General features: G+C 39.5%; 1 protein-coding gene across 12 annotated transcripts in view; it reads left to right on the top strand.

Annotated features, from left to right (window-relative positions):
• Positions 1-26,054, top strand: part of adgrb2 (adhesion G protein-coupled receptor B2) — a 223,405-nt gene that overhangs the window by 133,317 nt on the left and 64,034 nt on the right. For all 12 annotated transcript variants that reach the window (XM_079652995.1, XM_079652986.1, XM_079652988.1 and 9 more), the window contains 4 exons: positions 29-116; positions 1,517-1,619; positions 6,404-6,447; positions 23,955-24,081. In XM_079652995.1, the coding sequence (XP_079509121.1) occupies positions 29-116; positions 1,517-1,619; positions 6,404-6,447; positions 23,955-24,081 (362 nt within the window). The remainder of the gene's footprint in view (positions 1-28; positions 117-1,516; positions 1,620-6,403; positions 6,448-23,954; positions 24,082-26,054) is intronic.

Here is a 26,054-nt window from a genome sequence, read left to right as displayed (position 1 = left end):
ATCCGTTGCACATCTTCCTGTGTTTCAGAGACAGAAACAGAGTCAGATGTTCCGATGTACTATGTCATCGGAGCCATCTTGTACAGGACGTTGGGCACCATCTTACCCGCACCAAAGTGAGTACTTCTCCTGTGATCAACTGTATTCGCTGGCCTTTCTTTTACCTTTTATTTTGTCCTCACTTCTTTTTTTTAATCTGTGCCCTTTCTTCTGTCGATTCATTTCTCTATCTGGTTCCAACATTTCGATTCTACCTCTGTTTCCTCTCTCATGATGTCTATTTTCCACGTCTTTTTGTGTTGGCCTAGTTATCAGACAAATGTCTTGCATCCCCATTGATGTGTGTTCCTTTCTTTTGTGTTGTCAATGTATTTTTGGAAGTCTACAGTGTCCATCAAATGCGAGCGGGCTTATTGGTTTCTAAAACGTATAGAACATGCAGTACCACTTTACAATAAGACTACCCTTATAAAGAATTCATAAAGGGTTTATAATTAGGTTGTAAACACTTTATTAATCATTAAGAACCATTTATAAACCAGTTCTAACATAGTTTTCATACATCAACACAGGCTCACTATTTGGCAAGATGACTAAGCCTTATAATGACACTAGCATACTTTGTCTTCTTCATCAGCCAGCATCCTTGGTTTCTGTTGTTCACTGAGTTGATTCCCCCCCCCTTCCATCTTGATATTTCTTGGCATCTCTTATGACCATTTATTTATGAGTTACTAACATTTATAACTGCCAAAAGGGAGCCTTATTGTAAATTGTGAAACACATTCCCATGTATTAATGAGTTGCTACCATTTATAATAAGGCTTAGCAGTACAGATACATGTTGGCTCACTATCAATCAATCAATCAATCAATCAATATTTATTTATATAGCCCAATATCACAAATGTTACATTTGTCTCAGTGGACTTCACAGTTTGTACAGAATATCAGTATGACAATACGACACCCTCTGTCCTTAGACCCTCACATCGGCAAGCTCACTATTTGGCAAGCAACCGGTCACCGAACATGCAAACATATAAGTTAGAACGAAACAAGGAGGTTGTCAAACAGCCACTGTGATACGGTGTTTGTGAAAGCCCTGGGCTCCTTTTTGCAGGTCAATGCTCTTGGTTGTGGATGAGCTGGATCTGTTAAAATCCCTTTCTCCCTGTACTGTAACTCTGCTGAATGCTAATAGGTCCAGTGGTCAGTTTTTTTAAGTGCTAGCTCTGGCCCCGGCTTTCTCCCTTTCTCCCTTTCTCATTAGGTTTTTATTTCTAGGTTTTATTATTCATGCATGTATTTAATTTTGCAAACACACTCAAAAACCATCTAAGGCTATGTTTCTGAGTCAGATTGCATTCATGCATGTGTATTTTTCTCATGAAAAACAGCAGATAAAAGCTGCTCACCAGCATTTATTTTGTTCATTCAAAATCAGGGAAAAAATTCAAATCCAAATTTGAATGTGTGGCACAGTTAAATAATACACTTGATTGTGTCTTTGCAGCGCCCCTGCTGTGATTAACTCGAAGATCCTTACAGTGACAGTACGACCGGAACCACAACCCAGCAAGCCCATGGTGGTGGTGGAGCTCTCACCACTTTTCAATGTAAGTTACTTTTTTAATATTAATGAATGTGTATTTTGTATCTCTCGGTTTACCCTGCAATAAGGTCTTTACTGTTTTATGTGTTTTCATGCGATACAAAGCCCTGTCTGTTCAGCTAGATCATTTCAAAATATCATTATTTGAGAGAAGGGAACATTACTCTTATATTTCCCTCATGTCAACTTTCCAAAACCACCAGAAAACAAGTTATCTTTCCCAGCTTGCATTTTTTGTTAGAAACTTGTATATTGAGCAAGAAAAATAGATGTGTTGAAGGCTATAAAGGATTCCTTCTCTCCCAGCTGACCCATGAGTTCAGATGAGAAATAAAGTGCCGCATGCTATAAAGTGCCATAGTGCTCGTTGAATTGCCTGAATAAATGCAGACCTTTTTGACTTCCTTATTTCACAGTGTCTCCCGGTGCATATTCAGTTTATATTACCGCGGGTTATTATAAACGACTCGCGGGGTGTCTTCAGTGGAACGGACTAAGTGCAAGTTTAATTAGAGGCTCTCATCATGACCTCAATAAGATGTTGGTTTCATTAGCAGTTCTTGTGTGCAAAGGTGGGCACAGTTTTGAAAATAATGTTGAATATTTAATAGCTCTCTCCAGACGACACAACACACACATTCATACAGATTTATTTTAAATGTTCAATGAAATCACTTTTATCCCTATGTTCGCCCAGGACCTGAGGGTCAACTTTATTGCAAAGTGTTTCATTTAAATTACTTTGCATTCATTCTCCATCCCCCGCCACTCCATCGCCCTGCTTTAAACCACTAAATCATTATTCAATTATGGCAATTCTCTTTATTTTATCTTCCTATTATTCTGCTTTTTAACACTTCTGGCAAAGAAGAGATACCACGGGTCCCTTCTCTGTTAAGAGGATAATTTCTTGATGCGGATCCAAGCATGCTGCTCTTTTAACCAGAGGCACCCTGTGGACGGACACTTTTCCTACGGGCAGTACAGTGCAGGGCAGGGATGCACATATGCACACTTTCTACCAGTATTAGCAAGATATACCTGTTTGGCTAAATGGCGTACTATTTAGTCACATTTTAAATACGTATTGCGATAACTGTTGCAACACAGGCACTTTGTATATGTCAAGCAACATGAATGGTCAATCCAATATCTCCCATTTAACTCCGATGTCTTTTATTAAGGCCTTCCTGCCTGGTAAGTGGAAAGTTCCTATTTTATGATGCAGGATTTAAAAAAAGTTTGTCTAGGGTAAAAATAAAATACAGCATAGATCAATAATTGACTAAATTGATGTAAAACATTTATAATTAATTATTCTACTTTAGAAAATGGATATCTCTTCCACAACAAAAACTAAATGACAGTGTAGAGGGATTGAAGTGATTAGCATAATATTCATTTGGTTTAATTTGAAATGCAACCACTCCTCATATCCATAAATGCTACTTCAAATTAATTAGGGTTTTAGCATCTCTTAAAGGCAAAATAAAAGAACAATGGGTTTTTTTATAACCAAAATAATTTGTTTTTGTATTATTGCACTGAAGGACTAGATTGATTAAAGGAGTTTTATGACATTTTGGCAAATATGCTAATTATCCTTCGTCCCGAGAGTTAAATGAGGAGATAAATTCCACTCTTATGTTTGTTTTTTGAACCAAGCAGTGTCTGGGATTTAGGAGGATTTATTTGCAGAAATGTGGATCCCATAATACATTGAGTTGCTTGCACCACTATGTTTCAGTGGCCGTATTAATCCTATTCTGATTCCAGGGATGGTCTGCGTTGTTACGTCACCTGAATGCTTCTCTATATTCTCCGACATGCTTGTAAAGAGGAGAGTTGGGCTATTCAGTTGGTTGTAATTTGCAACATCATAGCTAGATGCCACTAAATCCTACACAGTGCTCATTTAAATATGGAGCAAAGCCGGTTAGCCTAGCTAGCTGCTTACTCTAACTGGTTCCCCCTTTTCATGCTAAGCTAAGGTATGCAAGTTACCAATCTTCTCATTTAGGAGAGAAAGACATTGAGAATAATTGGATCGAGGCAAACTGAACTGAAAACATTTTTTCACATTCAAGCGTTTTTACTTTAAAGGCAGTGTAACCTATATGTTCAGTGGTGCTCAGCTAAGTCGGAACTTCATTATGCATAACATGCTGAACTGCTATTTAAGAACCAGAGAGGGCATGGAAGTGAAAGAGAGCAGAGTCTTTTGTCCTGGTCATAAGCTGCAGTTCACTTCGACCTTGGCCAGTGTAGAAACACCCGGCTACTGAAGCTGTGCCGTATAAACCGCTGCCTCAGGCTTCCTTCTCAAAGGGGAGTGTGGGGGTCTCTGTTCACGGTCATGTTTTCACTGACAGGACATCTGCTCCAGACTCCTCACACATTTCCCTGTTGTTAAAGTGTGTGGGTGTGTATTTCTTTAATGTCGAGTAAAAAGCAGAAGGCCAGGAATCTCTGTTAGCCCTCAGTAGAGCAGTGGACCCACACCCACAGCAGCTCTGGTTAGCTTTCCAAACATCAGCCTCAAGCCTCTCTGGTCATTTAAGTGTAATCTAGTTTACTTTCATCAGTCAAAAAACATCACGCAGGTTACTCCATTTCATCTCCTGAATCTATAATCTTTGATATTAAGTGGCTTTTAAGACTCCCTGAGCCAGTGAGGTCTTTTACTGTTGCTCCTTTCATCTGATCAGATCAACATATTCCCAGCCAATATGCATTAGGATACCACTTGTAGATGTAAATACCTTGAAGGAAGTAGCTGTTCCTTTTGAGAGTAAAAGGACAGAGCTGTTTATTACCGTGCAGCTGCTGGAGTCAGACACACAGCTCTCCCGTTGAGTGGCATCAGTCGAGCAGACGCTGTCATTATGCAACGTATCGGCACTAAAGAGGAAGCAGACATTATGGCAGTACATGGATGTCACTCCCGCAGCATCGTACAGCTGGGCACGATGCACGCTGATTGATAGTTGTATGCTAACAGAGCCCGCCGCCACGCTAATACACGCCCGGGGACATCTAATGTCGGCGATGGTGGCGGTCTGCGCACGAGGCAGAACAAAGTGCTGTCATCCATCAATCTGTGTCGCCCAGCCTCTGATCCAGTGTATATAAACCTTGTATCATCCCGTCCTCGCAAGTCCAGCCGTGCAGAGACCCCCAGGACTCGCTGATTCATGGGGGATCAGTTACGAACTAGTCAGAGAAGGAGGGATGACCTTGCCTTTAGGGGAATTAATCATAGTTTAGACTTGAATGTGCCTTGCTCTCTTCCTCATTTAGACAGTGTTGATATTGAGAGAAAACCTTCGTTAAGCTCTTTACTCAAATAGAGGTCATTTTCTCAATTTCTTCTCAGACTGTGATGAGTCTTCTCATCCATGTTATGCTGAACAGAACAGTGTGGCTGTGGATTTACTGCTATAATCCCCTTTACCATAAGGGGGAGCTCAAAGGCAAAGGGCTTAAAGCAGGACTCAGTGAGGAGGACCAACAGACTGGGACAGAGAGGGATCCATCAGCGGGAGAACTGCATCTCAGTTTATGAACCCGATGTAGAAAAACAAGATAATATTCGTCTATTAGTCCCCGAGGGGAAAATGGGTGGCAGCACATCACAAAGGCATTTAAAAAGATAAGACAATACATCACTGACAACAACATAGACACAGATAAAAAATAAACAGACATAAGAAAACCAGATATCGGCAGACGTGACAAGGGGACTATAGGCCCTCATTTGCGAAATAGGGGGGACAGGCATGAAAAAGGACGTAAAAAAACATCAGCTGTTTCTCTTAGACTGAACCAGTATGATACAAGTAATGCTTTTGATTCAGGAATCGATGTAAGAACCAGAATCCAGCACCCACAAAGTTCACCTGAAACAAATCACTATCCAATCCTTATACCAAATGAGGCGTGCAGGTTCAAAGGGCACATACGTTTCTTTAAAAAGCAAATCAATGGCGAGATCACCAGTGGAACAAGTTGTGATCAGTCGGTTAAAGACATCGATCCTGTGATTGATTCACTGATTGAGTCTTTGGGAGTCTTCCACCTCAACCACGCGTGACTGAGCTCTGAATTCCAGATGATTCCCCGCACCCTCGACCAAAGCTATTGGCTTTTGGATCCAGTGAGTCGATGGATTAAGAATGCGCTGTGTGACCAATCACCGTCCTTTTTAGACTGAAATCAGAAATGTTTTTTTCACATTGAATAAACATGATGCTGTTTGGAGATGCCGCATGTATTGCATAAGTACTTTACTTTACTTACCAGTTGGTCTCATAAGTTGTTATGCTTAAGTGCATTTTACGGCTTTATTGTTGTTGATGTTTACTACTTCACGCTGTGGTTGTACTTTGGTAAATAATGTGACTGCCTTTCCACTACTGGATGTTTATGACCCCAACTTGCTGTGTATTATTGTCCATGAAATTACTTTTTGTTTGTCTCTAACTCTTCCCCATTCATTGCTCACACACCTTCTCTCTTTTTGCAGCAGCAGCTATTTGCTGCTCCGTCACATGACAGTGATTCTTTCTCCATCCTTCCCTCCCACCGTTTGTCTCAATCCTTCTCTTTCATTGTCTGTTTACCTCTCTCCATCGCCCATGCAGCATCACTCTTTCTCCTCTTGCAAAAAGCCATTCCGTGTTCATGCTGCCTCCCTCTCTCACTCATCCTCTCGACTGGCAATAACCGCTTATCTTCTCTTTTCCCGCCCCCTCCTTTCCCCCCCCCCCCCCACCCTGTATCTTGCAGGGTACATCAGATCCACAGTGCATTGTCTGGGACTATGGCAACCCGTAAGTTACTCTAAATGATTTTTGATGTGTGCATGTGAGAGAGTACAGTGCAGCAAAGCATGTGTCTGTCAACGTGTGTGGTGCTGTTTATCTTGTGTGTGTGCTGATGCTCAGTCAGATTAATTTCATTAATGAAGTGAAAACAGTCTAATGAAGTTCCCTGTGTTAGTGTTAATTCAATTAGTCAATGAGAACAAACACCATTCTCTCTGTGTTGATAAGAATTCACAAGTAACATCACTCAGAACGCCTCACTGGAGACGGTTTTACTTTGTTACAAGCTTTCTTTTATGTTGTCCTTAACGCAAAACCATGTTGAAGATTTAATTCGCAATTCCGAACTGTGGAAATTTGGCTTAATTTCTACAGTCTTGTTTTTTTTACCGCCAGTGACCTGAAGCCTTCATTTGTTGTCCGAATGGGTTTCCTCTCATTTGTCCATGTACGCCACTGACTCCTTGATGTATGTGGATAATCTGGTAAACTACATGATGTTAACCAGCACTATTGATTTCACTGTTTTAACCAATAGTAATTACTCTTTCTGTCGATAACAAAGTCAAACTGGTTCAGGACCATTAAGCTACGGTTTGGTACCATGTCGTGGTCTCAATACACTTTGACTTTGATATGTTTATATAGCCCATATCTTCTACCCATGCCAGTAAACGTAAACAGGTGCAACCCTTTCTCCTACAAAACACAGTGATATACCTCTCGTTATAGAGTTAATGGATGAAATTCACTGGCCACGCTACACATGTTGTTACGTTTAGGCCAATAAATTACTTTGATATAATTATAATGACACATCTTGTCACATGCTTTAAGTAAGAATAGATGTTTACAATTATGCCTTAATATAACCAGAAACATACGTACTGGATAGGATATTGTTTGGACAGAAATAGACATTTCCTCCTGAGAAGTTCTTTCTCGCTTGTGCTGGAGCTTTGGAGTGTATCACATGTTCCTTATTAGCAGATTAGGTTTGCTGAGTATCCATGGATAGTTCCCCGAAAGAGTTTAAACTCTGTAGAGTTCAATGACAACCGAGCAACCACTATCTGCTGATGAAACAGCAGATTACGTTTAGCAGCTCCTGAACACTTAAGTGGATCTTGAGTGGAGATTGATTTGTCGAGTGTTGGATTTTCAAGTTGATTTAAACATGCCATACAGGTGGCATTACTCTGCCTCCGAATATGATTTGATTTCCAAGAGCTAGATTTGACGGATACAAAAGGAAACTTTCGACAGTGACAACAAGATGGATGACGAAACATTTTGGTCAGCTCAGCTTCCCCATCAGGATCACATTATGCAGTAGGTCTTCTTGCTCTAGAACAGCACTCCCCAGTGACCAAAGCACACAATGGGGCCCAAGGTTCACAGGAGAGTATAAGACATTCTGTAACTTACTGTATCAAACTACATCTTCATCGAGGTGGGAGAGGAACAAAGCTCGGCAAAGTCAATTAACTGGCCGGCAGATTACAGCTGCAATCAAATTAAATTTGCAGACGCCACCAGGGCAGAGAGCCAAACAGAATATAAAGTGGCAAGGTGACAGCGATGTCTATCAACCATTCATACTCAGAGTGGGAAGGAATGTGGAAAACCTCCAAATGTGTTTGCCAGGAATAAAGTAATATGTTTGCATACATAAACGGCAGGGAGTGCACGCAGATGGTTCAAAGCTTTCGAACACAAAGCCTACACACTCACCAGGACCTAGTTAGTTTGACTTACACTGAAATACAAGCGATAAACCAGAATGTTCCAGTTATTATAATTGATTGTGATTATTTTTTAAGTCTATTTTAAGCTCCCATCTTTTCTAATCACTGCTCAACAGTTATATTGAGGATGTGTGTTTACATGTTGGGCTAATCCAGAGACTTATTTTGTGTTAACAGTATGAGCTCATTGGAGCATGATGTTTCTTGCATGTTTTTCAGAGTGTAGGCTGGACAAAAAAGAAACTATTCATCCCAAACTACAGTACTCTGATTTTGATATTTTTTCCTTGCTACTTAAATCCAAGTATTGGCAGTTTATACAGTATGTAAATCATATAAACAAGCAAAAGCAAGGACAGAAAGGCACAGAAATATAGCATGTATACAGTACGTACAGTTCTCCATTCGCTTCCTTTTGCTGGGCAGCAGATCTTGACTAAAGCTGGGTGTGCAGTTGATATGGGCAGAGAACATGTTGTACAAAGCAGCGGATTGTTTGCTGTAGGATATCACCTCAACCTGGCTGTATCTCTAACTCAGCCACAGGCTTTGAGGTTCAGCGGGAGGTGGAGAAGAGGTGGAGAATGTATAGATAGCAATGCGGAGGAAGGGCGAACACAGCAGCAGCTGAACCAGACAGCAGGAGAACAGAAGTTCATCTCAGAGACGTAACTTGTAACCTTTCCCCTGTATACGAACGCTTTATTCAGTCCACACAGAAGCACCCACATAAAAAAAAAAAAAAAAAGATTGTATCCTGTATCTTTTTCCGTTTATTATTAAAATGTCTGTGTAATGTGTACTTACTTGGAGATCAGAGGCTTACATCTCTAAAGCCTACTGTCATCCCACACAATTATCTGTGTGCACGTTTTTTTTCTTCAAGCATTAATCGTATATTTTGAAATCTGCAAACAATTTCAGTGTCAACTCTCTCCCATTTACGCTCTTTCTGAGCTGGCTAAGTTGGCCAACAGTTTGTGGCACTCACAGTTCATCTCAGTATTTATGTGTGAGTGTTTATTTATTTATTTTGCCCCTAACAGGCCCATATGTCGACACCATCTGCCCATCCAAATTGCTGCACCCGCCATGCCTCTCTGTCTTCCCCCCTATGTGCCTGACTCCTACTCTCATTCAGTTGCCTTGCCGGCGCGAATACGTACTGATATGTTTAGCTCGAATAAAAGTTTTACAAGTTTTGAAAACAGGAGTTCAGGTTATTGGAAGAAAAGAAGGTTACCCTGAATAAAAGATGTACACGTGTTCTGAGCATGTCTGTAGGAAGACATTTCTACCTTGAATCTTGATTGGGTTACTTCTCCAAAGCGTCTCTCTCTCATGTTTCTGCCATACCTCAATAACTCTCACTCTCCTCCATGGGAAATGATGATGTTCTGCTGCGTGTTTGCTGACCTTGCCTCTGGCATCTCCGCGCTGTGACCCTCACTCCAATTCCGTATGGGATGTCGGGCTGAAGCCCCACTGATATACACCAACTCAATGTACAGTGCGGTACTTATGTTATGTCTTTTACATTATACATTGTATATATACCATACTCACATGTGCTACACTGATTATAGCTGCTGCTTTTTCAATCAGGACAAACCGATTTATGCTGGCCTTTATGAAATATACAATGCACTATGCATTATATATTTCATTTCAAATAAGCTTAGAAGCAACACACGGACAAAGCTCAAATGCATTATAGGCAGACAACTGAGCAATCTCCATTGAAAGCATGCTTAATTTAGTGTTTCTTTTATTATCTTTTTAATGACTGTGTTTAAATGCCTTTGTCTGAATGTTTTTCATTTTTGTAAAGCACCTTGAATTGCCTTGTGTTGAAAGGTGCTACATAAATAAACTTGCCTTGCCTTGCCTTAACAATATTCCAGTAGTTAGAGATGAACACACTTTAGATGGATGCATGACGGTAAGCCTTTCAAAGGGTGAGGGTCGCTTAATCCTATCTCTAATCGCACTTATTGTAAGTTGCTTTGGATAAAAGCATCAGCTAAATGCAATGTAATGTGATGTAATGTAATCCTCATTGGTCTTCTGCTTGATCGGGGATCAGTGGTTAAAGACCTGGGAACCCCACCCTGCCGTGCCCCACAGCCTGGCGTGCAGCACAAGTACCTTTAGCGTCCCTGCTCCGGGCTCCGACTGATCTGGCACTGCTATTGGCTTTGGCACCGAGAAAGATTTCAACCTTAAATAAAAAGGAATATTTCATCTGTACACTGCCAAGTACTAGCTGGACACAAATCTGGCCAAAATGTAATCACATTCATTTCACAAAAAGGCATAGCGACAAGGTCTGACCTTAGCCAAGTGTATGATACTTGTATCATTCTTGTGGCAGCGTAATGGCCATTTATATGCCATTGATTACTCTCCTGTGCAGCAAACAAGCCGATAAATGAATGAAGAGAATACCCTACATAAATTCAGTGTGCGTTTTTCACCCTCTTGAATACTTAACAATCCACTTAGTATGTATGGTAGTAGCGAGAAATGTAGCCTCAAGTCAGTAACCATGGCATGAGATGAGAAACCTACAGCCTAGCACCAGATGCACTTGACCTGTCAATTTGGTATAGAAAAATGCATGAATGCGATACAGTCAGTTTTATCCCTGGGGTTCCAGCTGCCTTAAAATAGCATATACCCGTACCTATAACAAGTACATTATACAAGACCAACTAAAATGTGCTGAAATATTCCATTTATATGACATGTCTCTATTGTAATGTTATGTTTAAAGTGTTAGTCGGCCTTTGTCTCTCCCTATCTGAAATAGCTTCAACTTTCTTCTTACTTGTGTATATTTCCTCTGTGTCGTCAAAGAGACACGCTCGGAAACGTCCACACACTAACACACTTAACAGCACAGACACCGGAAGGAGGCAGGGAAGGGGGGGGGGGGACAGAGCTTGCTCCACTTTCCCATCTGACAGAGCAGAGGGGATCAAGACTGTGTCAAACAGCGAGCGAGGGAGTCGGCCAGTAGGGCTTATGAGGGCTCTGCCTCCATTGGGCGTTACAGACGTGGACCGGCTCTCCGCTCATTCCCCTTCACAACAGTCCTTGGAGAGCGCCTTCACGTGGTAGCTTCGATTCTCAGCGCACAATACTCTGGTTCTTGTTAAGGACAGTTAGCTTAAGGGCACTTTGGCTGCTTTAAATAGCTGTTGAGATCAGATCTAAGCAGTGAGATCTGAACTTTAGATATGATTTATTTCTGCTACCGGACTCTACGGATGAGTGTGGGCTGCTTGCTCTTAAGAAAAGTTCTCCTTTCTTGATTGGGTGATGAGGTTATGTGCAAAGCACCAAAGGGTTGTTAGGTTAGACTTTTTTTTTACGTCATGCATTATGTGTATTGATTGCGTCATCATGTGACCGGGGGAGTGGAATGGTTTACTGTATATTACTGTACAGCCAGGGATAGTTTTAGAACTGCCTCTTCTTCCCCTGGGTGATGTTAGGTATTTGTAGTGGTTAGCATTTGAAGCTTGGATTAGAAGTAGAGAAAAAAACAAGTCTTCTGTTGGAATATATCGCCTTCTTGTTGTTGGACATTAGCAGTTTTTGAGCAACTGGGTAAGTAACATCTAACTCCCCTTTTCAAATCTATTCCCTGTCATTTTGAAGCTGTTTTGTTAAAATCTCCCGCCTGAATCAGCGCAGCAATTTCTCGCTTACAAGATGATGTAACCTGAGTTGAGTGCTCTATTTGCCTTATGCTTAGCTTGTTGACTCGCACATTATCCTCTTTTAGTGTGCACCTGCAAGTAGGCTGAGAGGGCACTGGGTAAGTGCTTTGTGAAATTCAGAGTTGTCCCATGGGCCCGAAGTGTGCTCTTTGAGCCCCTGACGAGATGAAAAAACTATTTTAAGAGATATACAAAATAAAAAAAACCTGCGTCGCAAAGAAACAACATAATAAAATCCCTTTCAGAGATCATGATTAATAATCCATTTTCTGCAGGAACTACTTTCTTCTTAGCCATGCGCCGTGTCGCTGGAAATGCAGGCAGTCAGGACGGCAGGCCTTTATGGCTGTAGCTGAAATCTGTATCTGTTTGCTCACTAACTTACACACCAGGAAGAAAGATAATCCGAGCAAAGAAGCTTATAAATTAGCCCACGGGCATGCCAGAGAGCAGATCGGGGAGGTGGAGGTCAATAACAAAGCATCCTCGCACGAGATTGAAAGAAGCATGAAGTAAGGTTTTTATACAACATTGTCACGACATGAGCTACAAGAGAGACAGGTAAGGAGGTTAAGCAAGGAGAGTTATTTTTATATATTAAATATCTATTCAAGTTGCATTTCAAAAGACAGTGAACTACATGTAGAAATAAATTATTATTGCTGAGTTACTTTTGTAAAGTGCTACCGTACTCTGCTTTACAAATAATAAGTGTTCACATATTTGGCCTTGTGAAAACTAATTAATTGTTTTTGTTTTTTATATATATATATATATATATATATATACATTTTATACAGCAACAATCATTATGAATGTATTCCTGTGAGAGGAAACCTTTTATTTGTTTCCAGAATCATTCAATAACACATGGGACATCAATAAATATGTCATGTTTGAGTTACCACTAAAAGGATAACATTTAAAATCTTAAGCAGTACGGTTTTGCACATAAACTTCACAGCAAGCCTCATATAATCTCACAGCATGTTCTTGTAGTTATAAACCCCGCCTTGACATCAGTTAGTTGAACGGAGGAAAGCTTAGATATTACAGAGTTCATATCTGGGTCAAATACATTTATGCGTGCAGACACAAACATGCAATGAAATGCAGACACACGCCTACATTGTGGCGAGTACTGTGTCAATGTTGGATGGTCAGCACTGCATAATAGGTGCTATGAAAGGTTGAGCAAGCACAGAGGATTTTTATCATGTGAAGATTTGCTTCAGTGCTTTCCAGCTGCATGGAGTAAAAGGCCAATGTGCGCTGACTCTGGTGAATGTGCATTCTGGCTCCCTGGCGGGCGGGGATGCAATATTAACCAGAATGTATTCCATCAACTGGAATAGGTGTTTTTTTCACACTCTTTCCATTTGTATATCCGTGGTGTCAATCAGGAAACTATATTCCTTATTCCTCTATTCAAAAAAGATATTCAACAGTGCAATCTGTTAAAGTGAGTCTAATAAAACCACTGATTCAATTATTGAGAGAGGAAAAAACATACATTTGGGCACTATCGGATGCCTCCATTAGGCTGTGTTAGAGATGTCCCGATCCGATCACGTGATCGGGGATCGGAGTCGATCACGTGATTTTCAAAAGATCGGAATCGGGAAGAAAAAAATCGGGGATCGGGATTTTTTTATTTATTTTTATTTTTTATTTTTTATTCAATGTTACAAAACAAAAATGACCATGTTCAAGTCTTAAAGTCATCCTGAGGCCTTAGTTTTGGTTTCAAATTACAGAACATCATGTATGTGTTGCTTCTTTGGGGCTTGTTTTCATAGACCTGCTTATTTCTCTCAAATCTGGCAACAGAGTGGGCAGGGCGCAGTGTCTAATTGTAGCAGTAAGCTAACGAGTACTGATAAGCTTTATTTTGTTTTGATCCAATGCTGCACAACTGAACTGATCCAATGCTGCTGTGAAAGAAAGAAGCTATATCCATGTTGGATAGAATATCCAATTTAAATAAAAAAATAACCTTAAGGGACAACTTGAATGCTTTTTTTTTTTTTTTTCTCTTAATGCATTGCATAAAGATCAGACCGGGAAAAATCGGTATCGGCAAATTGTCAAAATCAAATGTTTTGACATTTATTTTCAAAAGATGGACTGAGATTTAGTTATTAACAATTGTTACTTTAAGAGTTATAATTTCAAAAATGAAAAGAAAAAACATTGTTTCTTTTGTATCATTTGAAACATGATAATTAATCTTCAGCAAATCAGGGAAATACAGATAGAAGTATGACAAATTACATTATTTGGCTTAATTAAAACCGTTGCGTTTCACAGACAGCCGAGCCACCAGATGACCAGTGTGGGTGTGAAGCTTTACATATATGTCTAATTAAGTGTACTGTACAGGGATAGCAAGTAATACTGTACCTCGTGGCTTATCACCTTAGAAGTATTGGAAGATAATGAAAGGGATGCTTATACAAACCTTTTTCAGAGTTTCTCACTTATTTGTTTCTGGTTAAACCTCTGCTCTTGAAGGTCTGATGTAAATAGGCCTTTTTGGACAGCAGTCATTTTGACCTTTCTCCCATTAAAAGCATTAACAACAGCTCTGTTCCTATCAAGCGCTTAATAGTTCATAACAGGGTCACAGAGCCATTATGCACAATAGCATAATAATAGCAAACGGGACCGAATGTTAATGTTATGCATGTGTGACTGTGCGATATTAAATGTAGGAACTATTTATTTTATAAAGCTATTCATCACCCCACCTTAACACGGAGATGTTAATCAAGAACAAAATAAAGGTCTACCAGGCAAACTAAGAAAACACATCATTTTGGGTGAACCAACGGGGGCTTAAAATACTGAAAATCTTCCAAATATGTGTTATTTTTGCATTCTTACATTTCCTTTTAACGCCTAATTTTAGAGAAAAGATGGAGAAATGTTTTTATTTATTTAAAACATGACCGAGCATACTATTGCCTTAGTGTGCCATTGATGCTGGTGGTAGGCTTTAACCATTGCAGCTGTGTCCACTTGAGGCCACTTACCTCCATGATCCTTAAAATCCCTCTCTATTACAACAAGCCCTCTCATTTCCAATAGCCCTTTCTGTATATGAATCATTAGCTCTCTGTTTCAATGTGTGCCACTATCTCTCACTCTGTTTTAGACATTGACTGGCCACAGTTCTCTTTTTTAAAGCATATAAAAACATCACGGAGTACATGCCGCAAATTGCTTAATGGCTTCACAATATCATGCACTGCATATTCAACTTGTTACTTCTAACTTCTAAAGACATAACAGCAGATTGAAAGTGTATTCTATGTAATGAGGATAGGTTTTGTGATTTACATGCTATTGATTTCCATCAATGTGTGAAATTCTGTTGTCATCCCTCAATGCCTTCATCTCTTTGCATGCATTGCTGTTTGCTTTAACCCCCCACGCATTTTTTGTATCTTTCTACTGTGTAATAGCTTTTACTGCCTGCACTTCTGGCCACTGATGACACAACTACACACAAATCTGATGGCACATTTTACCAGCAATAAGCAATGGACAGAGTGTGCAATTTTACTTCTAAACTGTATTTGTTGGCCGCGGTCGTCTCATGAATCAGTTTTGACAGTGTTTGCAGCTGAAATTAGCTGATAATGTTAATCCCTATTACATCAATGACAGCTATGTAGAACAACGTTTTCCCTTGTAAAATTGGTTCAAATACTTAACAGTGACAACACTTTAAACGTTGCTTAAATGCAGCACATCAGCTCGTATCATAAGGCTTAGTGTCTGTCAGTGTCCCTCTACCTTACAGATATCATCATCTTTGCTAGTTTGGATGAGAAACATTGGCCCCATATTTGATGTGCTAGGATGGAGGGTAGCTTTTACACTGACTTTACCTCCATGCAGCTCAAATCCCTGCATCAAGCCTGTCAACTTAAGAATTCAAAGCATGCTTAACCTTTTTTTTTTTCTAAACAGGGTGCAATTGGCTTTCATAGCATTGCCCTTTCAGTCAAGGGTTGGTGCCAATTTGTTCTCAGTGGACACAAAAGGTCACTTTATGCTGTTGCTCAGGAAGTATATTTCTTATTTTTTCTTAACAGTTGCAAAATCTTTCTACAAACGGTTAGGAAACCAATTGGACAGTATATTTGTAGGCAAACTGTTGAAGTATGATGCTTTAGCACTGTATTACCGCATCATTAATGATTTTGACAGCTATTTGGTGGATTGCTGTGGCACACTAATTCATGTTTCCACTGGAGGAATTTGTACATATTTGACCTCTAAAATGTTCCTCGGGTCAAATCTAAATATGTCCAATATTTTGCCTACTACTTGCAAAACGTATGACATTCACTTCAAGCCCAGCTGTGCTTTGTGTTTGATGCTAATTAGCTAGTTGTATAATGCTAAGATGACAAAATATATTAGGAAAACCAATAGCAGCAGGAGTTCAAATCAAGGAAGCAGCTGATTAACTTCTTTATAAAACGACAGGTGTGAAGTTTTTGAATAACGACTAAGTAAATAACATTGAAAAGCATACAGAACCAGAGTAAATAAGTTTACAGTAACAGACGTAGACCTATAAGGGACATTTCAAGCATCATTGCGATACACAGCCACCGAACTGATTACCCAAGATCCTCAGCTATGGTTTAAGCTTGCTGATTGGATGTTTAAGCTACAAAGCATGTAAGGATATGGTGTTAATGCCATATCAAATCCGAAAAACATTTCTGAGTTTAGGATGGCCAAAGACACTACACTACCCATAATCCCAAGCTATCGTTTAGGACTACTGTCCCCGTGATTAATCTTCAAGCTCTGGGATTGGATGTTGGAGTGGCAGTGCGCCAAGGTTACGCCGAGCGTCAAACAGCTGTTTGAAATGGAACGAAACCATGCCAGACTATCCAAAACTGGAATCGAACGCCCCCCCAGAACTACACATGCTGGCTATTGTGTTTCGCAAAATGTTCTATGGGACGTCTCTACTGCACGTTTTCGTTTTTTCCCACAATTAGAAGTTGTCAGTATTAAAAACATTGGTGTTATCAAATGTAAAGCATATAATTAATAAATGGGTGAACATTGCTTGTGTCCATAATGGGCAGCATTAATATATACCCACATGACAGCTCATTGTTACTTTGTAATTCTACTCCACTACAATTCAGAGGTTAACCTGGTATTTTTACTCCACTACATTTATTTGAGTTACTTTGCAGATTCTGATTAATGATGTGAAATATAAACAACTCTTAAATCAGACTTTAGTTACACCTGAGTAAAATTCAGGGAAAGGTGATTGTCAAGTGCCAACAATCAGGAGAGATATTTGATAGTTGGTGTTTGAGAAGACTAAACATTTATCTGCAATTGCCATGAATGGAAACGAGTAATAAAGTATATTCATCACTCGTTATTCTCCACTAATAGTTAATTAAAGATTGTATAATGGCTATTTTGCACATCCCTTTCAAGATTTCAAGATTTTCTAAGGTGTATTGACATATCATATACACAACTACGGTGTAGTTATGCAATGAATGAAAAACTTGGGTCACAGCTGAGGTTCCTCGACAGTGCATTACAAGATGTGTGTATACCTCCACCATTAAACTGTCATATTCTGCACATTTCTTATACTATTTACATACATAAGAGTATAATTCATATGTATAATATCAGTTAAAATAAGTGCTTCAACATAGTTAACATCGCAGGAAAGCAATACATTTGACGTTAAGTACTTTGTCAGGCTTAATATTTATCTGTAGATACCCCCAAAGCTTTTTTCTTATTTCAAAGAAGACCTTAATCTAAAGTATTATTTAATGTTTAAATAAAGGTTAATTCATTTTGTCTGTTTTGCACCTCCTCCTATTAATATCTTTGTACATCCTGCACTAAACTGTTTTAGTGTAGAGATCACTTATAGTATCTTCTTGATTTTTTGTATTCTATATTTCTATCACAGACCTTCTGCTTTCCCCCTATGAAAGTATGTACTCTTAATATTTTTTTCATCAAATATAACACATAAAAACAATAATTCATTAACGTGCTTTAACCACTAGGCGGTGCACACAAGGTACACACAGCCATAATAACTTTGTATTATTAGTGTAGGACACTTATGTATGTACAACATCTGAAGATGTTTAGTTTTATTCATGCTTTCACATCATTTTACAGCATATTGCTATACTATTTCAGACTCAGTATTTACATTCTTATATTCAAAGAAAATCAGTAATATCTTTAAAAACTATATCAGCTGTGCACCGTTATGGTGTACATATAACCTAGCTACGAATTAGATCAAATGTAAAAGTCAGCCGAATTAGTGTTGATACTGCGAGGAGACGTATTGTGTGAAGAAAAATTGAAGATGTTGTTTAATTGTTGATATATTTATGATCCACGTCAAGTATTCAGTTTCGGCTGCATTTCTTCCAGTTTTTCCAAAGGTCTTCTCATCAGGGCTCTATAAATAAAGAACTACGGCAGATCTGTAATATGTAATGCAGCCGAACCGTGTATTACAATGCCGTTATGTGATGACTTTCAAAGAGAAAAGCAAGAACACTCAAAATAAAGTATTATTTTCTTTAAAAAAAAAAGGTTTTTCGGATTTGATATGGCATGAACACCATATCCCTACATGCATTGTGGCTAAAACATCCAATCAGCGAGCTTAAACCATAGCTGAGGATCTTGGGTAATCAGTTCAGTGGCTTTGTATCGCAATGATGCTCGAAATGTCCCTTATAGGTCTACGTCTGTTTCCGGTTATTTTTATTTTGAAATTCAGTTCCTGACGGACGCCAAAAAAGCCAGAGATTATGGAATTAAACAAATAAATAAAAACAAGGATAATTGTGTGTTATTGGTGAGTAAATAACAGTGTGTTATTTAGAAAAGAATAACAAATTAGAAGGAAAAAAAGATTTTAATAAATACAGATTTCAGTATTCTGAGGCTCTGAGCCCCATTTCTTTTCCTCACAGACGACAAAAAAAGTCCGACATTATACGATTTAAAATAAAAACAATAATCGTGGCTTGATATTGGGTAAGAACATGTTTTTATGAACCCCACAGCTCCCGGTCTTCCAAGACCCGAACGGACAAAAAGACGTTCTGCAGGCACGAAACATACTACCAATAGAAATACATTGCTTTTAAAATCGTTCTGTGTGACACGAAAAAAAGGGGGAAATCGTGTTGGTGAAAACGAATCAATAGATTAAATGACGTGACTATAACACGAAATGCCGTGAGACCGGGTTGTCAGTACAGCCTCGCATAGCAAATACCATTCCTGTAGACCCTCATTCATGTTGAATCTATATATTCGATTATGGCTATGGTGTAATCCCCATGTGCACTGAGGGATATCTACCTTTCAAAATAAAAACCAACTCGAGCATCCATAAAATAAAACCTTACTTTTTGTCAAAGTCAAAACCAAACAACAGATGCGTTGAATAATGCAATGCCAGCAAACATGATGGTGTTAAACACATTTACCCATCTCAGCATTTGTTTGGATAATGCCATATTGATATCTTTCGGTATACATTTGGGATCCCTGGGCTATATATATAGTTGTTCACCTGTTTATACATCTGGGTTCTGTTTTCCATGATAAGAGTAGCCGGCAGCAACTCCCGGCTAATTCAACTAAAACAAAAACTCAAAACAAAAGTTATTTCCTTTTCATCTTTCCGTGCCAGCTTAGCGACACTTATAATAATTTACTTATAGAGCCCAGCTGGGTCTGGAGCAGTCGTGTGTATCAGAAAGCGTTTTCTGCAATATCAAAGCTCCAACTTTGTGAGCGCATTATAACTACCGGTATGTAAATGTCAAAGCTGACATTTTGCTGAAAGACATCAATAATGAAACTCAGCAAGATAAGGGTCAATTGTTGTTTGAAATTCAGCAGCTAAACAAAGAGGTCAGAGATTAGTTGTATTTCTGGTGTTATCTTTAGCCATCCCCCTGTTGTGAGCTGTCAGACTGTTTGTCCTTATCCAGTGCTGTCAGAATGACATTGACTACTTGATGTGTCCGTCCTTGTTTCATGTAGTTAGATCATTTGTGTGAATAAACAAGTGACGTGCATACTTTTAAATGTGCATTTTCCTTATTTTACATCAATCAACATGCATAATTCAGTGCTTTACATTTGCTCATGTGGCATACAATCATAATGTGTAGTCAGAGTACAGATGGCTTTGCTTTTCTGGTGTGGATGAAGCTATTTGTTAAAACTTTAAGCTGCTGGGACTCCCAGCAGCTTCTACTGAAGCCTTCCGAGTAAATCGCCAGAACGCCGACACCTCCTCATCTCCACCGCTCCCATGTTTTCTTTTGTGTTGTCATAAGTTAGTCTCTTTGCGTTTGTGCTTTCGGCTAATGCTAATGCTAATAATGTTAATGCGAGGATAAGAAAATGGCGGCTTCACAAAGCTTTTTGGGAGTTTTACGGGGCGTGGTTTGCAATCCGCCCAGCCAATCAAAAATAGGAACCTTTTTCTCCCACGAAAGTTCCTGCTCTCTAGCAGGGACGGAAAAGGGGGTAAAAGGTTAAAAAAAAATGTTGATGTGAACGCAACATTTCGGAACTATATTGGAACTAAAGTGGGAAAAGTACTGCGGTGTGAACGCGCCTATTCAGTACATTATTTATTTTTAATGGATCACTGTATGAGTCATTGTAAGTTCAATTGATTCCACATGTATGTGTTTTTAGAAAAATAAGAAAAATACATCTTACCTGAAAAACCTTAATGTACACAACTTGGAAGATTTATTTAAATAGTTAACAAGTGCATGTATTCTCTCATTCACCTTCTTTGTCGCACAAAGAAACACACAAATCTGCGCGCCATGTTGCTTCCTGTCAAGATGTCTGCTCTGACTCAATTTCGTGTCTTTGAAGTGTCACAGTGCAGTTGATGATCATCAGGGAACTGTCCTCATATCTCATTACTGACATTGTGAAGCGAGTGTGTTTGTGCGTGTGCATTTCTTCACATTCAGATATACCTTTGAGAATTAAGGTTGACAGTCTTGTCATCTAATGTCACCCTGATTGTGTTTGAGTGGCCTGTCATAGTAGAAGTATACTTAGTAGTGCTGGGGGGAAACGATTATTTTGAAAACGATTAATCGGGCGATTATTTCATCGATTAGTCGACTAATCTAACGATTATTTTTCTGTTGTTCGATTTATAAAAAACATAATGTATCTCAAATAAATACCAAAAAACATTACTTCATTCATGACAACTGCGCACCAGCTTACGTGCAGCCCTGGCCTGGACATTGCTTGGCTCCGTTAGTTGACATACATTGATACTATAAGCTGACTAACGTTAGTCTAATGTTATGTTTGACTCGTAAACTACCACAACATGAGTTAGCTCTCTGTGCAGTTTGTTCGTTCCGGGTTAGTAGCGGCTAGATAGCGGTGTTCTGCAGACGTAAACTAGCTACCATTCCAGCCAACATTAAATGCTGACAAACGTTAACTAACACACAGCTGGCGCCGCTAGCTAGGTAGCTAACATTAACTACTAACCAACCAAGCACGAACAAACCGTACGGAGAGCTATAAGATAGTTAGCACTACCGAAGTGCACAGAACTCAAGCTGCACAACACACTAGGGCTGTTCCTATTTATGAATATGCTTTTATTTTGAAGGAGAGGTAGCGCTGTTGACAGGAAGTTGTTGTTGCTATGGAAACAACGTGACGGAGATTAACGGAGAAAAGTAATATCTACATATAAAGACGGAGAAAGTAAACGATAACGTTTATGGTTAAGTGTTAGCACAACCCCGAACAAGCTCTTACGTTGATATTGGAGATTTCAATAAATTAAATTTGAAAGACCTAGGGCGAGATGTTTTTGTTTGGGGGCTTTTTGCAGGGCTCCGTACGCAATCCTGTGAGGAGGAGGTGGTAGCCGTTTCAGTCTCCATAGTGTTTAAAGTGCGATTGCAAACTGCTTGTTGTTGTTTTGGGTGACCCACGTGTGTGTGGCGATGCGTCGACGAGGAAATATGTCGTCGACGATTTTTTGAATCCAGCACTAATACTTAGTCTTGAGTGATGCATTGGGTTGTGCTCTGGTAAAATGTTGTCAATGTTCTTTTAACATTTTGATGGCGTTATTTGATCGACAGTAGAATAAACCGCACTGTGAATAAAAAATGTTTGTCAAGATGAAAAGCAATTCAACTTACTTGTTCATTTGATATATATTTATGATATTTGATAAGATAATAAGATCAGAGGTACTTTATTGATCGTTAGATTTAGACAAGTTAAAATCAGACTTCTTAAAATAATATAAGCGCAAAAGTCAGAAATTAGCAATAACTTTTTAATTTGAACTTTGAATTCAGAGTAGACACAAATATATTAAAATGTCTTCCCATGACAAGTTTTTTTAATTTTCTCTGTTTTATGTATTTATTTTTGATTTTTTTAATTATATATTTATCCTTGTAAGGTTTTGCCATATGAAAGGTACACTTAGCCACATAATAGTGCATCTCAAGTTTTTTTTTAGATATTATGTCTTGTTATTTCTCAAGTTACAATAGATACAAAAGGCAACAAGTCCATATTTAGTTAGTCACTTCTCTCTCTCAACAGTGTTGTTGTCAAAGTGCTGTTGATCATTGCTACAGTATCAGCTTGAGAGGATATGATTAAGGTCTTACTCATTGATTAGTAGGGAAAGAACCATGTGCACAGCAGTCTGCAATAGGATACAGTCTACAATGTATGTTGGCAATAACTCAATTAACACATTTGTGTCACAAAAAAAAATCGCTTTAAACATGTTTTTACAATTTAAAATTGTTCCCCTATTAGTTTTATTAAAACGTTTAAAATGAATTCCTTAAAACAAAAAGCAGTATGAGTGTCCTCAGATTTAACTTCAGTTGCAAAACAACCCACATCAGATGAGATGTCATCATATTGTCACTGAAATGGTGCTAAGAACTGATGGTTTAATGTAACACCTCCTTCAAGAATCTGAGCCCCACCCACTTCAAACCAGAAGCAACAAAATGAATGACAGAAGTCACTCATTTGATACACCCAAAACGATTTTTTCAGAAATAGTGTGTTTTTAGGATCTCCTATTGTAAAATGATGAGTTCTTGTTGCCTCTGTACCCATGTCTCATTGAGCTTTGGCCCAAACAGGACACCTGTGTAGCTGCTCTTAATGTGCCTCTCCCACACTGTGTCTATCTATCTGGTATCTAGAATAGTGTATCCAGGGTTAAACATAAGGTTAATGTGTAGTTTGAGCTGCCAGGGTAATTAGAGCAGTTGGAATCATATTGATCGACCTCTACTCTCAACCTTCTATTGAGCGCATAAAAAGGGAAGTAGAAGGGAGGGGGGAAAATAAAGGGAGGCCGTGTGGGGTAATAAAGTGTACAAGGTCGCATGTGATTCTAGGCAGTGTTTTACCCAGAAAGGTGTTGCGTGTCAAAGCAATTGACCATTTAGTGCAGAACAATCCCCATCCACCGTTTAAGCTGCACTAGTCTTTTGTTAAATGTTAGCTGATGCAACCTTTTACGATTGGCATCAAGGCCTCAAGTCTCTTAGGGTTTTCTTCCAAGAGTTGGAATAGAGAAAAGACAAGAACAAAGATGAGAAAGAAAGCGTTTAGGGTGCCAAACACGGACTTAAGAACAAGTGAGGTGACATTAGCTTCTAATGCCAGCGGAGTAAAAGAGCCTGTCAGTGAGTTGGCGTGCGTGTGGCCATGACTGCATATTAAACCTACAGAGTGGATGGGTGAACTCGGTAACCTTGATGATGCTCCACCCTCTGAAACTTTCTGTCCCTCTTTCACCCCTCCTTTGTATTGGAATTTCCAATGGACGTGTTTTGGTCATTTGACAGCTTGTTTTGTGTGTATTTGTCTCACAGTCGCTGTTTATGTCCCCTGTGCCCCCCCCCCCCCCCCTTCTCCCCACCTCCAGGGAAGCTGGCGCAGAAAACTGGGGCACAGAAGGCTGCCAAACGCTCGCGTCAACCACTGTCCACACCAAATGCCTCTGCAGCAGGATATCCACCTACGCCGTGTTAGCGCAGCAAGCTAAAGACCCGGTGAGTCACCTATGCAAAGCCTGTTAATATGTGGCACTTTGGGGGGGGGGCAAACAATGCTACTACCAGGGGCCAGGTCAGTAAGCGGTTGACTTGAAGTAGTAGGATTTGGATAGCATCCCCATCTGTTGGATTCTACGGTAAAAAAAAAATAACAGGTTTTTAAGGCTGTCCTTGGTTGTCTTTGATATGGCTGTCTTACTTTACAACAAGCATGTTTTCCTTATCTGACAAAAATAAATGGCGTGCAGAGTAAACAGATCCATCAATGTTTAAGATTGTCACGCTATAAGAAGCTGTTTTGATCCGTCTGTCTTGCTTTTCTTAGAACATGTTTATCGTCAGTCACTCTCCACAATGTGAAACTTTTCTTTTACTCGCTTAAACTTGGAGAAGGTCAGGTTGTTCAGCGAGCTACTTCCATGTGATGGGAGAGAGACAAGGCGTCAACAGAAAAATAAATACATATGGTTATGTCTGTGTGATTGTGCCGGCAGCGCATGAACCTGTGCTTCTATAAATAGTTCACGTGGCTCGCAATGTGCGTTTGACATGATTAAAGAAGGCTTTTTAGTAGTTCAGGGTAATGCCTGTTCTGATACATTGACCCATTCTCCTGTATTTATTTTGTGCTAATGGTCATCCAAAGACCTGATAGCTCACCTTCCTCTCACAGCCTCCCTCCTCATAAAAAAAGACTCACATTAATTCATTGTAAAACATCCCACATAGTCACCTGTTTATTTCTGTTGTATACACACATAAACCAATTTAATATTAATAACCACTTTCTTGATCGCTTTTTTTCCCTCTGATATATTTTCCATTGCTATTTTCGGTGTTCTCTTCCTCCTTTCATTAACCTTCTCTTCACCTTGTTAACACTTTCAGTTGTTATTCCTACTTATGCCGCAGCTCCTTGACTGCTGCGCTCACAAAATGTTCCCTTGAGCTTTGGCTGTTTATTTCTCTCCACGTGTGCATGATACTAATACCAATGAGAATAGTGATTGCCTTAAATGATGAGAGTGTTATGTCCTCGCACGGCTTAGTACAGCATAGTTAGGCCTTGTTAGGACTGAATCACTTTACGCTGCGTTTACATTACAATTTAGTAGCTGGGGTAGTAACTATAGTAACGCAGTTTAGGCGGAGCCGTGACGTCATCTTCAACGCGAACCACAGAAAACCAACATCAGCCGTTAGCTGTTAGCACTCAAACCACAGACTGTCTGTGTCATGGTGAATACAGTCGCTGGTTTATTTATGTCTGTAGGTCGTTGTTGTGAGTGTGGACGATCGGAGCATATACAACGTTAGCTTAGCCGATCTCCATTCAGAAAACACGCATTTTAAAAGAGTTTTCGTCTGCCGTCTTGTCTGCAGACTTGTCAAAGCATTAATTCATGGTTTTTACTAACCGGTATCAGTATGTTGTTACTTCGGCATCATTTAGAAACGTGTATTAGAATTAAATCACGGTCAAATATGTTCATTGTGTTGTAGTTGCCAGCGATTCTCTCACTAGTTTAGCATACTCAGCCCGGTTGTTGGCCCGGAAAGAACCTCGATTTTGGAGAGCCAGAAAAACTGTGAAAAAGTACCCGCTAGCCGGAACTACCCCTAGTGGAAATGCAACCACAAACGGGCCGGGCACAGCACGCTTAAACCGCGCTCTGCGCTGTAGTGGAGATGCGCCATTAGATAGTGTTTGGTAAAACTGTTGTTACACACTTGAATCTGCGAGTAGTAGGAGAATTTCTCTCTTTTTTTAAGGGTGAAACATTTCAGCCAGCTAAGCAGATACCAAGTAAGCACTGCAGGGTAACTTCAGGTGTCACAGCAATTGAAAGTGATGGGGAGGAATGGAGGATTTTGGGAAGGAAATGTTCAACCAAACAGAGAAGGCAGTCAGCTGTCAGGGAAAACGAAGAGAGAGAGAAGGGAAAATGCACTTAAGTAATAATGCATTA

This window comes from Notothenia rossii, assembly GCF_949606895.1.
Source record: "Notothenia rossii genome assembly, chromosome: 10".
NCBI lineage: Eukaryota > Metazoa > Chordata > Actinopteri > Perciformes > Nototheniidae > Notothenia > Notothenia rossii.
Note: the sequence above shows the minus strand (reverse complement) of the source record. Positions and strands in the feature narration are given on the sequence as shown.